Raw genomic sequence first — 17,608 nt, 5'->3', positions numbered from 1 at the left:
TGAACACCACAATATCCACACCATTGATTGGCTGTTTGGAATTATCTCAAAAAACGGTTCGGTCACGAGATTCACCTTCTACTATCCTTGAAATGCTAAATGTAGCTGTATTGAAGGAGTGTGACAATGTACTCAAAATATTTTTCTAAATACGCCAAGACGAGTGGAAGCAGTCATTGTAGCCAAAGGAGGCAATACACCTTATTAAATGTAAATTAAAAATTTAAATTGTAATTTAAATGTTTATTATTTATTTAATGTAATTTACAACTGTACAAAATAATACAATAAGTAAATATGTTGTATGTTGTATATACACTTGAAAATCTTGGGAAGGAACCACCCATTGGTGGTACTTCAAACATTAATTTAAATTAGAAGGTCCCGTAGCCATCTTCTTTTCACACGCCTCGGAAGATTATCAGGGATTGTTAATGATGAAAGATTAAGAATTAATAGGTTAGGATGGTTAAGGAGTTTGGAATGAAAAGACGAATATCTGTTTTGGGCCAAATCTAAAACGAATAGGATGTTAACGTCTTTGTGAATGAGTTTATTTGTAACGTAATAAGGAGCATCAAGGATTTTACGTATGATTTTGGATTGTAAGAAATGGATGTGGGAGGATTTTGATTGTTTGGTGGAGCCCCAGAGCTCAATTCCATATGTCCAAATTGTCTGATTATCGTAGTGTATACTAATTTTTTGTAGTGAATGGGAAGTTTAGAGCGTTTGTCTAGTAGGTGTTGTAGCAATCGGAATCTATGAGCAGTTTCTTGTCGTTTCAGTCTTGTGTGTGGATTCCAAGTTAGTCTCTTGTCAATATGGAGTCTTAAGTATCGAATCTGTTTAACAGGCGTTAGTGGAGTATTTAGAAAGGATACTGTAGGACAGTAGAGTAGAGGTTTACGACGGAGAGTAAAGGTGATCTGATAGGATTTTTCAGGATTTATTTTGATTCTCCAGTTTTGACACCATTCTTCAATAGATGTTATGTACGTCTAATTTAAATGTTAAAATTGTAAAAAAGGGAAAATTTTGAAAGTAAGTATTCTAACTTTTTGAAATATTGTAATTTATTTTTAAAATACTTCTTTATACCCAGTTTAAAAATTTATTATAGACATAAAAACATAAAAAAAAGACATGAAAAAATTGACTTTTTGTAAAATTCAAATATTTCAAAGTGTTGCGATACTTTTGATGGGGAGTTTACTTCAGATTTATGAATAGAAAACGATGTTTTACAAAATTGACGAAATATATTATAAATTGGTGTTAACAACAGATATAACTGGCCATAAAGTAAAGTATATTATATATATAGTAAAGTATATTGATGTAAAAGAAAAGTAGACGCTGAAGACGGAAGAAACGTCACGTTTTTAAAAATGAAATTGTACTGGTATGAATCAAGGTTTTGGAAAGTGTTTTCCCCGAAATAATTAAATTACTCCACATAACGTACATAATTCATTACTGGCATCGAACTGCATGAATGGAATTTACTATAACTTCCTGGTATAGTACGCAACATCCTTTAATTAAATCCTCGACACAGCCGAGCAATGGTATTTTACAAAACATTTCCGCCACTAATTACAGTATAAATGAAATCCAGAATAATTTTTCCGAGAAAATTAATTAATTTAGTATTGATTGATTAATTATTTCGAATTTATACGGATAATATTCGTTCCCTTTACACAATTATTCTGGGCGAATTTCATTCTAAACTCGTCATTGTTATGCTATAACTTTTCCATTTTCTTTTGGAATGTAATTAGATTTAATATCTATGTTAGTGCACTATAATGATCTAATAGATTTTAATAACTCTATGTATTCAAGCATTTAGTTAAATGTCCAAGGGTAATCGATATTGGGGTTGTGGACGGAAATGGTAGGATGGGCAGTATTGACTTCGGGGCTTTGTTCAGACTACTAAGCGGTAAACATACTAAAAGTTCTGGGATATTAAGCCAATCAGGAGCCAAGGATAGGAGGGGGTAGAGAAGGTCCATCGGTGTTTGTTTTAAACGACTAGATTAAAACATTTTATTTGGAAAGATTGGAGGGGATAAAATTTCCAACAAAAATGTTTACGTTATTTTTTTTTAGTATTTGTACTAGTTTAAAAAATATATACGTGCGACAAAATAACAACTTTGAAAAAAAATTGACTTACTTTGTGGATTGTTATTTTCAATTATGAACTTTATTAATAAAAAAAATATTTAATCCCACCCCTTTAACATTTAAGGTTTTATGTTTCAAGTTACATAAGGGGTATTCATCATCTTTAGTTTAACATGTTAAAGGGTGAGAAATATTTCCTTCTATTACTATGTTAAAACGATATAGCATATAACATGGTTGTGAGTCCGTTACTAGACCTGTTAAATGGAGAATGACGTCACGCAACAGAACAACAGAGCTCATCACCATTTTGTTCGTTGTGTTGCCAATTAGATCATCTTGATTCTGTTCCTCACAAGTTAGAAGATCAACAAGGCACTCAGTTGCCAAACTTTTACACAACTTCTACTTTTAACTTACTTTAGGCATGTTGTAATACATTACTTTAAAACTTAGGAATAAACAATAACATGAAGTTTTGGAAAGAAAGATTATAAAACAAGTAGCTCGGAAAATCCGCTAAGAGCTCTAATGCATTTACCAATTAACATGACTTTGAATAGAGCTACTCACAATCCTATACTTATAGCATATAACACGGTAAAACATTTTACATTTAACGCAACATCATGAATATCCCTAAAGAATCAGAAAATCCTCCGAGGATTCGAATCCACGGAATCCGGGGTTTTTCTCCGAGAGTATCGGACCGAATTTTTTTTTGTCTGAGTCAGCACCAAAATGAGTCACCCCAGGATAATCCTCGGGACTCAATATAACCATTAAATATTGTTTACGCTGCCATTTTAAAACAAAATGGTGGATAGTTATATGAAGTTCCGGTTTGGTTATTGATTTTTTTTTAACAGATTAAGTTGAAGTTCAGTCCCAAATCTGATGAAAAACGCGGTCCAATACTGTCTAAAGATCACCGATTCTATTTAACTTAAAATATTAAAGGGGTGGGATTAAACATTTTTTTTTTGAGAGATAATCCAGATTATATTTTTATTGATGAGCTCCTGGAAATAATAAACCACAAGAAAAAATATTTTTTTTTTCAAAGTCGTTATTTTGACGAACGTATATTTAAACTACAGTAAATTTTAAAACTAGTACAAATACGAAAAAAAATATATATAAACATTCTTGTTGGAAATGTAATCCTCTCCATTTTTTCCAAATGAAATGCATTATTAAGATAGTCTTTTTCACCATATAAATAAAAAACCGAAAACAACCATAGACCTTCTCTATCCCCCCTCCTATCTTTGGCTTTGAAATATCTGGTACCCATGCTGATGGGATACTATTACATAACATCATAGATTGTATATAACAGTGTAAATGTGACTGTATATATAGTGATTATTTTTTCATTTATTTATTTTTTTATTAATAATCTTTTTCTTTTCTTCATGCACAAAGTTTGATTATGTTAATTTTATTCTTTTGTTTAAATATATTTAGAGTGAGATTTTATATGTTTTTATGTGTTTTTTTTTTCATTTATTCATTTGTTTTTTTAAAAGTTTATTATGAATGTGATCAGTTATCATTATCACTTATTGCCCAAAAACTTTGTGTCAGAATGTAATATTTATCAATAAATAAAATTTAAAAAAACAGTACATCAGCCCCATCCAAATAACCCAGCTCATTAAACATACATCTGTAAATAATTTTAAAAACTAGTTTCTAGCACACTTATATAATTTCTAGTGGTCCCAAAATGCTTAATAATTTTCTAATTAATTTGATTTAAAAAAATTTTTTTTTTTTAATTTGTATCCTATCGGAAATGTTTAGGAAAACAAATTAAGGATCACAAAATTCTGCGTTAAAAGATTTGAGGAAGTGGTACAAATATGACCTATAATAGCAATATCATTTACTCAAATTTCTTAAGTTCTAGGACTTTTACTGAAGAGAAACAGGACCTTTTCGCATTATATCGTAGAAGTTAACGCTTATTTTGGTTTTGGGATTTTTTCGAAAGGACAGTACACACTATTCCCTATGTCGGACATATAGTAAATTAATCGAGCAAATCAATTGTTAAATATATAAATAACCAGCGTAACCAGGATCAAAACTGAGAGGGGAGGCAAGCCATGGTCGTTCAGATAGTGAAATTTCAGCAAGGAAAAGGCGAATGAAACCAAAATTTTAAGAAAATTATATATAATCATTGCATTGCTTTATTGGTTATTATAATTATTTTCTTGACAAGAAAAATTTAATTTTTTTTTGTTAAATTGATAATTTCTTTTGTTTCTAAGGAGAGGGGGGGGGGAGGTGAGCATGTGCCCCCTTCTACCCCTCGCTGGGTACGCACATGGGAACCGCCTTTTAAACTTACGAAATTTGGGATTTAAAAGTGTTTGCTTTAAAATTGGTTTGGGCATAGCCCCTGAAGTTTCTTTGGACCTCATATTCAATTTCTATTCTACCGTTCTTCATTATTTCATTTAAATTTTATAAGTTTCTCGAATTCTGTATAAAAAATTAGCCTTGAGCCTTTTATGAATAATTTATTTTTCTTGTTTAACAGTTTCAATTGAACTCGTGTTTCTTATTATACCTGTTCTTATATTATCCTAACTAAATAATTCAAGTGAATAGTAAGTCGTAAACAAATTAAGTAAGTTTATTATTTGACTTAATCATTTATTAATTCGAATAATCATTAAATAACTACAAATATAATATCTGGTTTTTGTGCTCTATGTTGCTTGAAACGTTAAATATCGAAATTTGAGGTAGTGCTGATCTTATTTTTCTTTGTTGTTGGTTAATTAATATGAAAAAGTAATGAATCAAAATTAATTGGTCCAAGCAATGAGGAACCCCACGAATTCCTACAAACAGACTATAAGCTACGGGGAATCCCAGTCGTGAAGATTATAAATCAATAGCTAGGTGACCAAAAGTCAAGACACCTCTTATAATAGGACTTTAGGACCAATCCACATTTCCTAACAATAAACCATTAATTATTAGAACGTTTACGCCAAAAACCCAACAAAAATATGTAGTTAGTTTAGTTGATTGCTACATTTCCTAAATGGGTTTTTTAAAAATATGTAATTGATTAAATACAGGTTTATTTTATAGTAATGTTAATTTATAGTAATTTTATTGTCATTGTAAGATGTAGGTACTATACTCTTTCTTTTTCGCGGATCCTATATAGATAATTTAGTGTGTGTGATAACTGGTAGAAGTTGAAGGTCGTTGTTGTTTGATAACAGCTGTATCAGTGACTGTTATAGGTGGGAAAGAAAATGTCGGAGAGGAGAGGTTCAGTCTGTGAGGTGACATCACCAGAAGGCCACACAACCCTTATCGACGAAGGAGAACCAGTCCAACCCGTACGAAGAAGACCACGTGATCTCACGCATCTCGCACACTCCAAACCAGGAGCATCCCCTACAGATATCGGTAAACCATTTATTCATTGTTCTATAGCTAATGGTATCGATTTGAAATGAGATAAGATAAGAATGACATAGCTCCTTGGTTGTCACTATCAAAAGCATAACATTCGTCATTTGTTTGAGTTAGTGATGCTATGATTTGAATTTCTTGAATGTTTAATTTAATAATTATGGGAGATAGTTGACCGTGACTTGTACGAGGAGAAGATGGTTGGGGGTGCACTGTGAAAAATGAAACACAAATAAGTTAATGTAACTTATTTAATTCTGCCAACGTTTCGGCTAGAGTTTCTAGCCTTCATCAAGGCTAAGAACAGAAGAAGATAGCAACCAATAAGTATAAAAAATAAAAAAGAAGAAAGAAAGTATAAACAGAATGACATAAAGTGAATAATTTTACAGAATGGAATTCATAAAATGAGGTGATGAGAGAAGTGGATAATAAAATGTATACATAGCTAATTGAACAAGTAGGTAAAATAACATAATTAAGGAAATAAAATAAAAATGAAGTTATATAATGTAAAGAAGTATGAATATATTAGTTATTAATAATTTAAAAATTGAAATATGGAAAGAAAAATAAAGTTGAGAGAAAGAAAATATATGTAACCATAATAATTGATAAAGAGGCAAAATATATGTAAAGTTTAACAAAAGAAATAAATAGAAGAAAAAAAGAATTTTTTTTTAAAACAACAATAATAATATATGGTGAACAGAACTAATAACGTGTATAAGGAAAATGTAAAAAGAAGGGGTGATAAAATAAAGATAGGGAAAAAAAAGAGAATAAAACGAACCGGTTAGCTTGAAAACCAAACGCCAATTGGTTTTCTGCGCCGATAACGGGAAAACTCCAAATTAAAAAAGACGTTACAAGAATGACTACGTTTTTTTTTAAAAGTGTTTTTGTTTATATTTTCTCTCTTCTTTTTTATTTTTTATACGTATTGGTTGTTATCTTGTTCTGTTCTTAGCCCTGATGAAGACTAGAAACTCTAGCCGAAACGTTGGCACAATTATATAAGTTACATTAACTTATTTGTGTTTCATCTTAATTGAATAGATATTATGTAAAAAATAAGAGTTGATTAAGTAAATATTTATGTTGTTTCCTACATAAACACTGAGACAATCAAGGAAAGGTCACCATATGAATAAAAGAAAATAATTTTAATATTAAAGTTAATTTATTTATTTAACGAGTATTATTTATATCTTATGGGCATTTTTCTCATTTAGGATTCCGGAAAAAAGATTCACCTCGTTTTCCTAGATTGCTCTGGGGAATTTGATATTGTACCCTGGTATTTTAACAGGTATTAGAAGACAAAGGACTTCCCACTAAGACTATCCTTAGCTTATATCGAAAGGTATATGTAATAGTTGAGCTCAATGGTAGTTAATCAGACAGATTTAAAAGAAAATAGAAGTAAAAGAACAGAACATCTTAAGCCCATTATTGTTCATAATATACATAGACAGACTAACATATTAGACTGTTATACGATCCTGCGATGTAAACCAGTTTTTATAACCAAGAAAAATGAGTTGTGTAAGGGTGTATCCCGAAACAAAAGCTTATCTAGTGTACATATTACACATAGAAAATAAAAACTTCCTGAACAAGCAGGATTCCTAAGATTCCACTCTACTGAAGATCAAATTGCCTAAATCGCTCAAAAATAGAGGTCGGTATTCAAAAACAGGAGCATACACTTTCAGTCTGGGTTAACTTCGAAAATGCTTTCGATAAGATATGGAATGAGGACTTACTACAAAAGCAGCCAACAGATGAATAAATAGGAAAGCTATGGCTCAACTACTAACATAAGGATTGAAAAGCAAGGGAAGGGGTACTTTACCCAGTGCTATATCTAATCATCATAAATGTCATTAAGAAGGGTCTGCCATTTAATGTTTTAGGCTTAATAAAAAATTATATTAATCTCGGATTTCAATTAAAGTTACTTTCAAGTATCTGCTGAAAAAGACTTAATTAAGTTATTCAAGAGGAATGCTGATGATGTTTGAGGGGGATGAACCAAATTAATGTTTTTGCGGTGTTGGGTCCCGAGAGATTTTGCCGCTCCTAGTAATGTAGCACCCTCAATTCTACCCTCTACCTACTACACTGGTTTAAGCTAAACAATAATTTTTTATTAGACATTTATTACGTAATAATAATAGAAGTAAAAAGTGCTGTCCCATAATTAACAAAAAACATTTTGATTATTATGGCAATACCACAATCATTTTAATCACATGATCATTTTCCTTACTTTAACAGAACCCGCTGTTTTATAAATATTTTTTTCGTCTTCAGCCATAGTACAAAAATGTGTAATATTATTTATTATTAGCAAAATAAAAATAGGAAGTTATTAATTTAAAGTGCCAATTATAGAGTGGGAAATAATTGGACTAGAGCGTTATTGGCACTATAGTACACTGAAATAAGTTTTTAATTGCATCCATTTATACAAAAACATAATGATTATATATGAATATTATTATAGACGTTTTTGGAAATATGTACAGTGGTTATGATATGAACAAAACTAACATGTACCTATATTAAACAAAGGGCCATGATATTGGCCCTTAAAAAAATCATCATTTTTTTAGCAATTATGTGTAACAAATTTCTTTATTCGACAGTAAATATGATTTTTAACCTTTTAAGAGTCAACACAACCTAAAAAATTGTACAAATACATAAATATTCATTTTTAAGAAACAAATCGATTTCCTAGAATTATTATGATAAATTCTTAAGTCCCAAAGTTTAGGGAACCAATTGATTATTGATATGAGGTTTGATGAAAAGTAATTGAAAAGTAAAATTATATACAATTTTTTTGTTGTGTTATTTTAAACATTTAGAATTAGTCCATAATGCAAGTCAATAAATAAAACTTTTGAGGTTGATATTTGAAAACAGCCGACAAATTGGACAAAAATTGAGGTTGTGATAAGGAGAGTCCCACGTATCTTTTTCTTTAATGAATTTTTAAAATGATTTTAGGACTTGAAATATTTGAAAAATGTTTAAATTAGAAGCCTACGCCCAGACGCCCATTTTAGACATTTGTGGACCAACTTTGCTTTATTTTATTCCAAATCTGGTTCTAATGAAGATAGAAAAAGTGTATCTGAATTTTATTTGAAAATATTTTTGCACATCAATGTAACACACACACACAATAATATATGGCGTTAAATAAAAAAAAAAAATAAAAACGTTTTTAAGTTCTGTATAAGTATATTTTTGGAATAAAAACCACAACTTTGAGTTTTTATTTTTAATAATTTATTGGCACATTAATGTGAAATGTTGGTCTTAAAATAGATTCTATATGTTTGTTAAATCATAATATTACATGAAGTTTATCGATTATATTAAATTATGATGAACTAGCGAATCGATAGGTTTTATCTTAGCACACCAGAACCGCCAATGGGTTATATATTTTCTTGTTGAACTAACTTAATAGGCAAACCTGGCCATTTACATACTATTAAAAAAACCAAAAGATGATTAACTTTAGAAAATAAAATAAATATTTTATAATTAACACACACAATTTTGATCCAAATATACTTTCAACATTTATTTTCTGAAATTCTCCAACTGCCCTCAGGCCATTTTCAAGGAGGCAACCTTAAATATTGATGTCAAATTCTTTAAAATATTTTCTGCAGGCTAATTGCCCACGTTATGTATAGCTTTTTATATTTTAAATCTAAAACTTTTTCACATAAATAATTGTCTCTTTTTCTACTTACAAACATCATTAACTGTTATAAATAATGTTTTTAAGTAGAAAAAGAGACAATCATTTATGTGAAAAAGTTTTAGATTTAAAATATAAAAGGTTATATATGACATGGGCAATTAGCAGGCAGAAAATATTTTAAAGAATGTGACATCAATATTTAAGGTTGCCTTCTTGAAAATGGCCTGAGAGGCGAAACGTTGGAAAATTTCTGACAATAATTGTTGAAAGTATATTTGGATCATAATTGTGTGTGTTAATAATAAAATAAAACACTCCGAAACAATCATTATAATAAATCATTAATCTAAAATAAACATATTAATTTATAAAATTTTAGTATTCTATTTTTTGGTGATAGTTCATTCTTTTTTTAAAAATATTTTATCTTATGAAAATGCGGATATCACATCGGGAATAGTCGAATTATATGTTCATTTTTAAATGCTACCAAGGCATGGCTAGTTATTTCGAAATTATTTAATCTGAGCTACTATGGGTATAATTCAAAGATATAGGAGTGTACACTGTAGCGATATACTTAGTATGCCTTCTACTATCCACAATGAATGCAAAAACATAGCCTATTACACTAATGGAAGGAACACTTTATGTTTTTGAGAGTTGAGTATTTGGCCCAAAGAAGTACGGGGTCAAACGAATTGAGATTTTGACTACTATACACCGGATATTCATGGCCCGTTCTCAATATAATTAATAAGGGTAATTGCTATTACATTGTAATATATATTACGTCCTTGATTTGGACAACGAACAAATTACTAAAAAGGTAATCAGCGCTTAACAGATGGATGAACGTCCAACCCAACGTCCTGGCTTACCGAAACATACAATGGGTCAAAAAAGTGTTGGTAGCTCCCCTTTTTCTATCAATCTCAATAGGATCAAGATATTTTTCAGAACTAATGTTTACTATTGAAGTTCCGTTTAAAACTACATTTTATAAGCAATTTGGAATTCAAAGCTGAGTTTGAAGTAATCATGCGAAAATTAAATTTTGAGGGTCAAAAAAGTAATGGACCAGTTTTAAATGTTTTCCATTAGCTCCAGCTAAAACAATAATAATAATACTGGAGAAGTTTGTGGGAAAAATCAACTTGCCACAACGAAAACGCCTCTTGGATAGAAGAGGAAATGCGAAGCTTCGAGAATGCTATTGAGATGCCTGAGGTAACTATTATTATAAACGATGTAATGGAAACAGCCAATAACATGAAAAATTGGAGGGCTACAGGCTCTGAGGGAATTCAGAATTACTGGATTAAAAAGTTTTGGAGTTTGCACCAATTACTGGCCAATGGCTTCCAGGATGTACTAGATGGCAAGCAGGCTCCCCCAGAAGGTCTCTCATTTCGGTGTTACTTATTTGCTCCAAAGAAGGATGGACCAAATTTACGATCCGGATATTTCCGGCCAATAAGTTGCTTGAATGGCATCTATAAAATTCTTACCTCTGTTTTGGCAAAAAAGATATACGACCACCTTGGATCTCATGTTACTCAGTGAACAACTAGGGTGCAAAAAAGGAGCTTGGAGTTGCAAAGAGCTGTTAGTAACGGATTCCTTCATTGCTGCACAGAAGTCTAGAAGGCAGCGAACCCTTTCAATGGCGTGGATCGATTATAGGAAGGCTTTCGATTCTGTGCCAAACAGAAGTGCTCACAGTATTGCTCAAGTAATCAAACTACTCACAAATTTGATGGCAGGTTGGATGACTAAGTTGAAAATAGGAGTGACCCATAGTAATAACCAGATAAAGATTATGAGGGATATATACCAAGGAGATTGCCTTAGCACATTGTGATTTGTCAGGCGCTGTTCCCATTAAGTCGGATGCTGCGGAGGAACAAAGTGGGCTACAAACTCAATACCAAGGATGAGGCAACAACTGTCTGCCACAATTGGTACAAGGACGATCTTAAGCTTTAAGGAAAAACAAACAATTACAAAGTATGAGTGAAATAGTGTCATCCTAAACCAAAGATATAAGCATGTCATTTGGACTTGATAAATGCGCGGTGCTGCGTGTGAACAAGGAACAAGTGGTCTATGCCCAGGACCTGCTGATAAATGAAGATGAGTGCTTCAGGGAACTAGAAGCCAAAGAACAATATAAATATTTAGGTATACTACAGCAGCACCTCAAAATAGCTCGAAAGGATGTGAAACAAGAGCTAAGAACAATGTTGAAAATGAGACTAAGAAAAGTATCGAAGACTCAACTATCTGGAAAACAGAAAATCAAGGCCATCAATACTTGGGTCATACCAGCGCTAAGCTACAGCTTTGGTATATTACAGTGGTCAAATACCAGCCTACAAGAAGTAGATCGTCTTGTGAGAACGACACTCACGCAAGAGCGAGTCCATCATCCCATATCATTCAAATCCAGAATTTATTTATCCAGGAAAGAAGGAGGACGTGAACTCATAAATATTGATGAAGCATGCCGCAAGCAGGAATTATTCCTACGACAATATTTCCATTCAAAAACCACTAGTGTTTATCAGGGAATCGTCACAATGGATTATGATCCCATACTTCAAGTACCAACCAAATAGACTCCTCCCAAAAAGGTCCTCTCAAGCTTTATTGGGATGAATCAATAATTACGGACCATACAGTATTCCATAATAAACCAGATATCCTCCTTATAGATCTAAGAAAAAAAGAAAGGGGAACTTATTTATGTCGGAATCCCAAACGATAATAATATGAGCTCTACTGTGGGAGAAAAACTAAGGAAATGTCAGGAGTATAGGAGTAGTGTATCACTCGGAGGGAGTTACCACTACTCCAAATATTATATCCACTATTGGTCTCGTAATAAAATCGACAGTGGCAGGCGTGAATGGTTTAGGAGTCTTATTGATGTGCTAAGAGAGGCTCAACAGTCCGTTCTCATAGACACGGCACGTATAGTGCGAACATTTTAAATATTTAAAAAAAATAAATAAATGAACAAAATACGAAGGTGTGTTGTGGCCACCGTACGAAGGAAAGAGGAAACATATTTTTTTATTAGTTGTTATAAACGTACTCATATACGTAAATATATACTCATATATATTTACGTGCCGATACACACAATAAATGTTGTTTGTGTGTATCTATTGAATACAGTTTAGGAATTAAGTCCGGACACAGTGCGAGTACTATGGCTTAATCATATAGTGTGTTAGGAACCAAGAGTAGTAAGTTCTCGGGACCAAGTCCTCGTATCGAGTTAAAGGGATCAAGTCCTAACAGACAATTAGTAAGAGACAAGTAATGACAGTGTGATTGTTAATTACTCAGCCCTCAGCGGGACATTGTGACACAGTCTACAATAACCACTGTTCAGCGAAGACGAGATCGCTCTGTGAAAAAATATCGTGAGTTCAAGTCTCCACCTCATAAACTTTTTTTTGTAATAGATTATTTTTTTTTATTTATTTTTTATTTAATAGTGGCCGGTAGTATTGGTAATTTCTCTTTTGAACCCCCACTGCCGCCACAAGGTGGTTGGACGTCTAGTTCCCCCACCTCAGATACTCAACCCGCAATAGCTAGAAAAACGGAAAAAAGATAATAATAATAATGGAGGGCTAAATATTAAATACACTTTTACTACAATGGAAAAATTATTCCATAGACAGCTGTCTTCAAAAAAGAATGACAAGTAAGAGCTTTACAACCAGTGATCTTATGATCAATCATTAGAAAACTATATGGGATACCTCTAAGTGATATAAAACTGATACATACTGGCTAAGGGAGATTAAGGATAATATGACTGATCTTCCAATGATGGAAGCTGTCGCAATACAAGAAAATGACGTAGTATTTCATGAGAAAGCGACTGGCCCAGATAAGCTATATAATTATTCAATAAAGAACTTTAGTAGTGTTCACAAGCCACTGGAAGGTTGTTTTGAAAAACTCTTGGAAAACAAAACTAAAATAACTGTGGATTTTTGTACGGGCCATACTTATTTGATACCAAAAGGTGAGAAACAACAGAATGAACCAAGAGATTTCAGGCCCATCACATGTATCAACGGAACTTATGAATTGCTAACATATAAATGAGCATAATTTAATTACTGATGAGCAATTAGGTGCGAAGGGAAATGCCAAGGGATGTTAAGAATTGCTGGTCATTTATAGGTTCTCAAGTAAAAGCTAAAAAATGGAATATATCTTTAGCATGGATTGACTACCAGGAGGCGTTTGATTGTGTTCCCCACAATTGGCTTCTGGAATCTCTAAATACCATACATATAAGATAAACCTGTAATCAGTTTATTAGAGCGCCGTATGAAGTTGTGGAAATTTCCTTTGATTATGCTTGGTACTAAAGCACCGATATCCAATGAGAAGATATAAATGAATAGAGGAATTTTCCAAGGCGACTCTATAAGCCCAATTTGGTTTTGCTTAGCGGTAAATCCATTAAGCGTTATGTTAAGGTCATCGAACAAAGAATATAAAAAAAAGCTTAGAATACATGGGCGATATCGGATTTAGCCTTTTCGTTTAGCCTTCTTAAATAGACGAATACAGATGTGGATGCACTAGATTCTTACCTCAGAGTGCAGTTAGTCAATGCCCGAAAAAGTCATCCGAAATCTTCTATGGTGAGAATGGACCTTCCAAGAAAAATAGGAGGACGAGGGCTTTCAATATTAAAAGGTTGCCGCAGCGAATAAGAAAATCTTCGGAACTACTTCCAAGCTTGAGAGTGTCAGGGTGTCTCAACCAATTTTCTGATCCCGGAGAAGACACTAGAGACCATTAAGGACCTGGATCTGTCGTTGATTATTCTGAAACCAATGCAGAAAGCTTTACTGCTCGGAACTACTAGCATAGCCAGAAAATTCATTAATATCAAAGATTAATTTTTTCTAGCCTCACCCTTGACCTAGGTCTGAGTAGGTGCTACTTTGATACGGTGAAAACCGAGAATAGGGTAAATTCCTAAATAATAATAATAAAACGAACCCAGAGGTTCGATGCCGATATCACCAATTGCTCTCTGCATACATCCTTCCAGTGATACCCCTCCAAACCCAATGCTACTAAATCAGTTTTAACGCAATCCTCCCATCTACCCCCGTCTATCCCTCGGACGTTTATCTGTCGAAAACTAGGTACCGTAGAACCTAAATACTTAAACCTATCTACCAGTTCAGACGTATTATAATTCAACTGAAACAAACAAATAAATATATAATTCAAATGTATTATAACCCAGATAAATCCTTTTTCTTTTAGTAGATAAATAATAAGGATAAAAACGATAGAAAGATAAAAATAAAACTCAGTCTTCGTTTTATATTTGCAATAAAATCATAGCTCAAGCAAGTAAAAATAGTGTTTATTTAAAAAAATCGATAGTTAAATTATATTCTAAAGGAACAAAATTCTTCTAATTATTCTACAAAAAATGGAAAAATAAATTTGAAACAAGTTTTAGTATTGGTCGAAATATTGTTAAAAATTTCAAGGAGACTATGTTACGATGACTAAATATTAGTGGCATTCAGTTCAAATTAATAAAATGTTATTTCCATAATTAAAAGTTTGCCAATACTTTATGACTTACTAAATGCACCCTGTGACTTTTACTCTCCGTCGCAGCTTTGGGCCACCTGTTCCGACACAGTGCAATATCTTGGATTCATCTTAGACAAAAGACTTACCTGGAACCAAGATACTAGACTTAAAAGACAAGGACTCAATAGACGATTCATCCAACTATACCTACCGCTCAGCAGGACCTCTCTTCTCTCAATAGAAAACCAACTTGTAATTTATAAGACTATACTCAGCCACACTGCCAAAGCACCCTATTACGTTTTTAACAGAACTATGCTATGACCTTCATATCCCTTTTTTCCTTGACCTCATACCAATCAAATTCTCAAAATTCCATATAAATCCTTCTAATCATCCTAATTCTTTGGTTCAATCCTTGTCCAGTTCCACCTTACAATCCACCTTGAAGGTTGAAACTTTAGTGGCCAAGAGACTTATTGTAAAATAAAAATGGACATTTGGAGTTATGACAGTGGTCAGATGCTCCACTCAAGTTGAGAGTTTACGGTTTTAGCGCACTTGATGAACCTCAACTGACTCAGTACTAGTGACGCGATGAGTGGGATGTGCTGGGATCTCAAAGAGTCCAGCTCTGCCCCTCACAAGTGGGGGGATAGAGTAGGCTCGGGGATTCTCAAGTCCATAGTATAAATATTGTATATAAGAGTATAAATGTGACTTGGTGATCATTTTTATTTTATTATTATTATTATCAATATATATTTTTTTCATTTCATGCACATAGTTTGATTTTTGTTCTTCTGTTTATGTATATATTTAGAGATAGATTTTATTTATTTTTATGTATTATTTTTCATTTACTTATTTATTTTATTTTATGTTGAATATTTTAATTAATTAATTTTTTTGATTCCAAAATGAAACAAAACAATCATATTTTTTTGACCCATTGTAGAAAAAGGATTTTGTAACAAGCAAAGATTGTTCATATCAAGATCGATCCACTGCTTTATTTAAAAAAATTATAACTCTTTTTACTCGTTCTTTACAGGTGCACCCCCCGCGTCTCCAGTGTTCAAGTTTCCCCCTCTTTGCAGGCGATCCACTTCGGACTTAACTACAGCATCCGGACTTACTGAAGAGACATTACTTTCTCGACGACCTAGCAGTCCTAGAGGTCTCGGCTACCTTGCATCAAGAAGGGCGTCCAGAGAATCTGTTATAGCACCACTAAGATCTAATTACCTCCAGCCACCAAGTAAATCTCTTTAGTTCAGAAACCTACATATATGCAGCAATATAATGTGTAAACTAGTGACAGTGGCTATTTCGCGGCCAAATTAAAAAAAAAACGTAGAATGAAACTATTTACTCAACGATAACGTGATTAGAGGTCCGATAAAAAAAAAGGATTATATTACTTTAATGTCTTGCGGTATTACATAATATTCGCAAATATTATAAAAAAGTACAAGGATTATTAACCTTATTTTCTTGAGCCTTTCTCTTTTTTGAGTTCATGTCTATCATCTATGTTTATGTTCTAGCAGTACAGGTCAGTCCTCTCTATCTTTTTCGTATAGTTAAATATTTGTAAAGTTGGATATTATCTAGTAGAAATGAACTAAATGGTAAAAAGATAATTGTAATTTAATGCAGAGAGAAAAACATTTTATATGGAAAAAATGTGCTGCCCAACTCCATTGGGTTGTCTTATACACAACATGCTTATAACTAGTGAATCACAATTAATTATAATCCTATTAATAAAAATAGTCACATCATATTAATTAGCTCTACATTATTCATTGTTTTATTATTTTATTTTTTTTATTTTATTTATTTTAGTAGGTGGACCTGTCGATTTGTGTGTTTTAACTTATTTATTCATTAAATTATTTAATTTTTATTATTATTTTCATTTTCTTTTTACTTATGTATCCAATCAAGTATTTCTTTTAACACACTTTTCATTATATTTTCCTTTAAATCTATGTATTAGTTTTGTTTTGGTAAAATGTATGTATTTGTGAATTTGTTTAGCGGGCCACTGGGAAGGATCTGAGAGGGGGAATTCAGGAGATTGAATTTGTCGATCAAATGAAGTAAAAATTGTGAAATGGAATGGACAAGAAACGGAAAGAAAAAAAGGAATAAATTGAAATATTTGTATTTAGTGTGTAGACTGAAATTGATTGTAAAAGAAAAGTGTGGGGAAAAAAAATATATTCTTTCTATTTTATTATATCATGTAAAAATATGTAATTTATGTATGTCCGATCACGGACTGATTAGTATGCTGTGTAATGTAGCAACCCGATAAATTTGGGCAGCATGAATGAATAAAGTAAATTTCTCTCTCTATTATTATTATTATAAAAATTTCTACAATGTGTACAAGAATTATACCTGATTTATTTTTTTTTTTTTCCATTTTTATTATTTCTTCCCTTACACATTTTTTCCCAGCTTTTTATCGTTCTTTAAGTATGTTTAATTTTTTTTAATGTTTCAATTTTACAAAATTTTCTCTCTTTTCCTTTCCATCACTCATACAATTAAATTTAGGTTAAAGTATAAAATATAGTAAAAAAATTTTTTATAAATATACATAATACCCAATACAAACGTCCCCATTTACAATATATTAATATAAAAAAACTTGGATATAAAAATTAAAATAGA

General features: G+C 31.9%; 1 protein-coding gene across 3 annotated transcripts in view; it reads left to right on the top strand.

Annotated features, from left to right (window-relative positions):
- The window catches only part of LOC106680646 (GTP-binding protein REM 1), a gene marked incomplete at its 3' end in the record, with an annotated part of 52,591 nt that overhangs the window by 15,170 nt on the left and 19,813 nt on the right, over window positions 1-17,608 (top strand). For 2 of the 3 annotated variants that reach the window (XM_067044801.1, XM_067044799.1), the window contains 2 exon segments: window positions 5,415-5,583; window positions 15,975-16,181. In XM_067044801.1, the coding sequence (XP_066900902.1) occupies window positions 5,427-5,583; window positions 15,975-16,181 (364 nt within the window). 3 annotated transcript variants of the gene reach the window in all.

The sequence above is a fragment of the Halyomorpha halys genome, unplaced genomic scaffold (assembly GCF_000696795.3).
Source record: "Halyomorpha halys isolate HHAL.00 unplaced genomic scaffold, Hhal_1.1 Scaffold273.1, whole genome shotgun sequence".
In the NCBI taxonomy this organism is placed as follows: domain Eukaryota; kingdom Metazoa; phylum Arthropoda; class Insecta; order Hemiptera; family Pentatomidae; genus Halyomorpha; species Halyomorpha halys.
Note: the sequence above shows the minus strand (reverse complement) of the source record. Positions and strands in the feature narration are given on the sequence as shown.